Source organism: Anser brachyrhynchus (genome assembly GCF_964034855.1).
Source record: "Anser brachyrhynchus genome assembly, chromosome: 1".
NCBI classification, from domain to species: domain Eukaryota; kingdom Metazoa; phylum Chordata; class Aves; order Anseriformes; family Anatidae; genus Anser; species Anser brachyrhynchus.
The window spans coordinates 105,508,049-105,513,957 of record NC_137694.1 but is presented as its reverse complement, the minus strand read 5'-3'; the positions used below and the strand labels follow the sequence as shown (position 1 = coordinate 105,513,957).

The 5,909-nt window shown below is 47.8% G+C and overlaps 1 protein-coding gene across 1 annotated transcript; it reads right to left on the bottom strand.

The window, feature by feature from the left end:
* Window positions 1–5,110: 5,110 nt before the first annotated feature.
* LOC308187683 (olfactory receptor 2A2-like) lies at window positions 5,111–5,908 on the bottom strand (the record flags this gene model as incomplete). The annotated part of the gene is made up of 1 exon (XM_080575880.1): window positions 5,111–5,908. A coding segment is annotated over one exon (750 nt), but the record flags the coding sequence as incomplete, so codon positions are not given.
* Window position 5,909: the final 1 nt, after the last annotated feature.

Here is a 5,909-nt window from a genome sequence, read left to right as displayed (position 1 = left end):
GGCACGTACAGACCTGCTGTAACTGGCATCAGATGTTTTCAGAGCCTTCAAGGACAATGAAGGGAGAGAACGTGAGTGCAAAGAAAGAAGGGAGAGGAATGCAGAGAGGGAAAGGCTTCAGCAATGGCACAGGATTGCAGCTTCAATACTTTGGAGGAAAGGGCGTGCTGGAGCTGTAGAGGATATTTCCACGGCCGGCGTGGGAAATTGAGAGAGGACAACAGCACATATTTGCTGGGCAAGACCAAGGAAGAGCTAGATGCAGTGACTGGGAAGAGCCCTCTGTGTTACGGCTCTCATGCACGGGAAAATAAAAAGGAGCCATTCTGGTCCTCCAGAAGCTCCGAGTGACCCTTGCTTCTCAATCCTGGTTGCAGTTTGTTGGCCCTAACCAGAGTACCAAATCTTTGGCTTCAGAATAACACCAGCACGAGCTGAGCTTTTGCTCCTGATAAGCAGCCATTAAAATAAATGAGATTAAAGAAAGCAAGAGATGAGGTGTGTTTTCCAGAGAAGTTGAAATGATTCTGCTGGAAACAAAGCCTTTTGCACTTCTTCAAGACGGCACGGAGGTGGTGTAGAGTGGTGGTGGTGGAGGTGTAGAAATACCTTTATACTAATTGGGATTAATAATGAGATACAAAACTTTTTGTGATCTCTCTTCTGAATAAGAACCAGTGATTGTTTTCATGTATTTTTGCACTGAACTGTCTGCGTGTGTTCCTGTGGTGCACTTTTGTTACCATGTGTCTCATGAAGGGCTCATTGAGCTCTGGAGGCAAAAGGGAGTGCTGCGCACCAAACAAGCATGTAGAACCTAAAGGCAGGCTTGGCTTAACCACCGCAATTCCTTTTTGCCTATTTCCAGGAAGCCGGCGAGGGTCTGAGTGCTCAGAGTGTTCCTTCAGCTTTCTCGGGCACACGCACAGATTTGAGTGTACAGCTTTGTAACTGAGCTTTCCCAAGAGCGAGAGACCTTCTGCCTCTCCAAGGGTGCCGTTCTGCCTCCTCCTGTGGGTAACGCAATGCGCTCTTTGTCTTCCGATGACACACAAGCAGTGGCACGGTTGCCCTGTGTCCAGGCCTGTGAGAGCAGTGCAGCTGGAGGGCATGGCCGTATACTTGCGCCACCTCCAATCCATGTTGCCTGAGCACAAAAAGGAACACAGCCTATGCACGGGCAGTCCGTGCCTGACGAGGGGCCCTGGGTGGGTGCCCAGGCTCCGGGCTTCTGCACAAAGCCACGTGGCAGTCGATCCGCTAATGCCATTACTCACTCCAGCAAGACAGCCAGTGAGGAAGCGGAGGAGGCGGGCAGAGACTGTAGCGGGGTTGATTTTCCCACCATTGAGAAACGTGTGAGTCCCTCACCAGGTGGTGAGAGTCACAGCTAAAGCTCGGGGTCTTCTTCCCCCACTACATCTGCCATGCTGCCCTGCCCTGCACCCATGCTTGCAGCAGCAGTGCTGAGAGACCCTCAGGCCTCGGCAGAGGGGGAGAACTGCAGGGTGGGTGGTGCAGGCTGCCTGTGGCCAAGGGGGGCAGAGCTGCAAATGGCCATCATTGGTCTTTGTCTTGAGGGAGGGACTGTGTGCTGCTGCGTTCACTTTGCTCACAGCCCTGGGGACTTCATGAAGTGTTCCTTGGATGTTCTGTGTGGCTAGCCCCCAACATCATCCCCAGCAGACAGAAATGCTTTCCAAAACAAGAACTCTTTAACAACCTCCACCGTGGCCTTCAGGTGCAGCACAACGACACTGGGGAGTTTATCCTCAGAGCCCCCTGTGCGATTATCAGAAGCCCCGTCAGGCTTGTTATCATTTATGCTCCGACTCCTTAATGATGCCTCATGTGGCTCATCTCTTGACACAGGCTCCGTTACCCATAGCACTGAGTAGGGCCCTGTGTCCCACTGGCTCAGTTCAGGCTATGGCGATGCATTGGCTTTTGGGGAGGTGAGGCACGGTCGCTGCTCCTGTAGCATTTGTTGCTGGTCACCATCAGATAAAAGTTGGGGTTTCCCCTGTTCTCAGCTTACCTTTCGGCTCCCCTTCTCATCCATTTCCTTCCCCATTCTTCCACCTGTTTCACAATCCACCCCTGCTCGCTGGAAGAGAGCCATTTTCACCCTTCTTTCGTACCGTGCAGCAGTGCTTCTTTTGCCATCTTAGGGCTCAAGTGAATCTGATTTGCAGCTGTACAAACACTCTGAAACCCCTCTCCAAATCCCAGAGGCTGTCAGCTAAGGGCCAAACCAAACAGAGAAGCCTGTTGAGAAAACTGCCAGAGACTGTGCGGGACTGTAGATGGGGAGAAAGAAATGCTCTTCTGAGCACCTCATTGTGCAACATACCAAACACTGGCTGCAATTCAGATGCTTAGATGCCCTGGTGTCCCTGGCCTTTGTTGAGCCGTGAAAGGTGAAGCTGCTGAAGTCCTGGCCCGTGACGGCAATGCAATAATGCCTTGTGATTAGAAGGAAGGTCTTGAAAGAAAGACACCTGTATCTTGTGCTCTTGGTTTGGGTCAGCTGTGTAAAGTCTAGGGGAAAATAACAGTGGGGTAGAGGGCAGGTTCACGCTTGTGTGGCCAAACGGAGTCATATTAGCAAGGACTTGCGCTCAGGAGGTTAAATCCAAATCATTTCAAAAGCAAAACATGGCTAAAATCTAATCTTCCTCCTAGTGATTCCCGTCAATGTCGTAATGAGGAAGGACTTGGGGGAGAGGAGTGGAAGTAAGCCTCAAGCCCGAGGAGAAAAAGCCCTTGAGCAAGGTGTTGGATGAGCATACTGGAGATATACACCATTCCCTCAAGCCCCAGTATGGGTGTGTCCAGCCAGCCCAGGCACTCGGCAGGACAGTGTTTTGCTGAATTAAAAAGCTCCCTGTTGCTACTGAAAGCTTCTGGTTCTGCTGAGCTGAAGCAGCGCCAGGCTCCAAAAGAGTCCTTCTCCGTCTTCGTTGAACCCCTGTGTAAAGCAGAAGGGAGTAACAGAGCCAGTGTGTTTCCCTGCATTCAGAGAACCAGCATACTTCAAATGAACAAGGGTGTTCCTCAGTCGCACACCAAGTGGCCAAAAGGAGAAGAGTCACACGTCCAGCTGCGCTCTCTGACAGTCTCAGCTTTTAACAGAGCACTGATGGGCATGGAGCTAATGGACACCGACTGAGGGGCCCAGAGGCACCTCGTGCCACAGGTCCAAGGGAACTCCAGGAGCTTTGTCGCTGGAGGAAAGGTCATCCACAGGTGGGCACAAGGAGACTCCTACTTTACTGAAGGGCTCTGCACCCACCTGGGTCATGAGGATTAGACCATTCTTCCCTCCACAACGTGGTATGAAAAGAGAAACTGGCAAGAATGATGCAGAGGATGTGCAAAGTACCTTGTGTCTGGAGTTACCGTGCTTCAGAAATGGGGAGCAGGAACACAGGAGCCAAGAAGCCCCTTCCAGTCTAACTTGTTCTATGACTTGGTGCATGACAAAATTATCTCTGTCTCTGAACTGCAAGCAAATGGGAAGATAACAGTATAATAAAGGCTGTGCAGTTACAGACCCAGATACTCAAACACTGTAGGCAGCACGCTAATCCTTTGGTTATCAGTCCTTCACAATGTTCTCCTCAGCTACCTCACCATGTCCCTCCCATCCACTGTGAAACAGCACAGCAACATATAGAAGTCACTTTGATGGTGACTTTTAATGGGTTAGAGATTTGTTTATGGCATAGGTGTCTTGGGAGAGGGATTTTGCTTCCTCATTCATCTCTGTGTTCTAGGAGCAGCCGCACTGTCTGGCTCTAACTTCTGCAGGGATGAACTAGGAATGAACTAATGTATCTGGTTTGTCCATGATCAGGGTTAGAATAGGAGGAGTAGTCTCCTCTGGTAGATGAACAATTCTTCAAACCAGACAGAAAGTGACTAACCATTTTTGACATTTAGCATTTTCGTAAGAGTGAGCAGACTCATGGCTGGCTACTGTTTCTGAAGAGTGTGCTAGCCTTCCCGTTTCTCCTATCTTGAAAGAGGACAGATGTCTCAATTGCTATATGTTTCAAAGGAAGGTCTCAAGAACAGGCAACTGCAGTTATTCTCCTGAATGAACATATAAGGAAGAAACCTGCAAAGACCTGCTTTGGATGGGAGGTAGGGAGATTTATTTTTGCATCCTCCATACTCTTGCCAAGTAGAATGATGCAGATTTAATTGCCTTTCTGGAGGAATTTTGTGTTGAATGTGCTCCATCATTTTGAAAACCTTATCCCAGTTAGCGGCCTTGTTTTCTTGGAGGGATGATCCTGCAGGCAATTAATTTAATGGGAGCCAGTAGAACAGTGGAATATCTAGCACTAGTTAGATGTGTAAACACAGGGACTGAGGAAGGTTTTCCAAAGCATGATTGTCAGCAAAGAGATCTGCAGGAAGAAAGATATTTGAAATATGGGTAAACAGGAAAGCACTAAGGACCTACATTCTGAGTCGGGGCCAATGTCAATTCTCAGTGGGAATCTCCACTGGCTCAGTCAAACGAACTTCTGTGGGCACCAGCTTGGCAAAACCACCCACAGCTATTTTCTGCACTGCAGCTGTCATCATGTTCACTTCCTGCATGGGAGGTCTCAGAGCTAAAGGTGTGCAGAAGCAAAACTCTTCACAGGCTGATTCACCTTGCTAAGAAGCAAAGCCCTTTAACAACATATTTTCTCTCTTCTTTATAATAACTGAGTGAATTTCTAGTATCCTAAGGATACAGGAAATACAATTGTGGTAGGGAAAAATCACATCTTACTAATACTCAGAAAAAAAAGAAAAAAGAAAAAAACAAAAAGAAAAAAACCCACAACTCTTACAAAGTATTTTATTCTGACTCCTACTTAAAATGAAGAAGACAGACTATCTTTTTCCATCTGTCTCAATAGCCCAGTTAAAACCTACTGCCTGCTTAGAATGGCTGTATATGATGAAGAGCAATTAGTTATCTCTAACAAAGTGAATAATAGTTAGTCATCATGTTGTGGTATTCCTTAGACTGTACAAAGAAACAGAAATAAATGCATTTGTTTTGTTTTGTTTCATTTTAACTGCTTAAAATACCAAAAGAGCTCAAGAAGAAACAGCAGAAAGACAAGAGACAGGTAAAACCTTAGAGCCTGTACTACACTGAATGAAAGACTCTTTTCCTTCCCTGGAGATTCAGCAAGGCTTCCTTCACCTGTTTGTTCCTCAGAGTGTAAATCAGGGGGTTCAAACTTGGGTTGATGACACTGTAGAAGAGGGAAAGAACTTTTTCCCTCCCAGATGCATTTCCACTCCCAGGAACCATGTACATGAAAATGGCATTTCCATAAAACAGCCCCACCACAATCAGGTGTGAGCCACAGGTGGACAAGGTTTTATGCCATCCTGCCACAGACTGGATGTGTAGAACAGTGGCCAGGATGTGCAGGTAGGAAATGAGGATTAAGACCAAGGGGAAGAGGAGGAAGCACACACAAACAGCAAAGATCAGGACTTTATTGACAGTAGTGTCAGTGCAGGCCAGCTTTAAGACAGCAAGAATTTCACAGAAGAAGTGGTCAACATTGCAGGGGCCACAGAATGGCAGCCGTAAAGCCAGAGAAGCTTGTAGTGTACCAAATGTGAACCCAAAAGCCCATGAAACTGCTGTAAGGGTGAGGCACAACCTCCAGTTCATGATGAGGAAGTAGCGGAGGGGATGGCAGATTGCCACATAGCGATCATAAGACATAGCAGCCAGCAGCACGCACTCTGTAAGTGCAAAGATTAAGTAAAGATGTATCTGTGTCCCACACCCAGCAAAGGAGATGGTTCTTCCTTGTCCAAGGAGGTTCCCCAGCATATGAGGGACATTGTTGGAGGCATAGCAGATATCTACGATGGAGAGG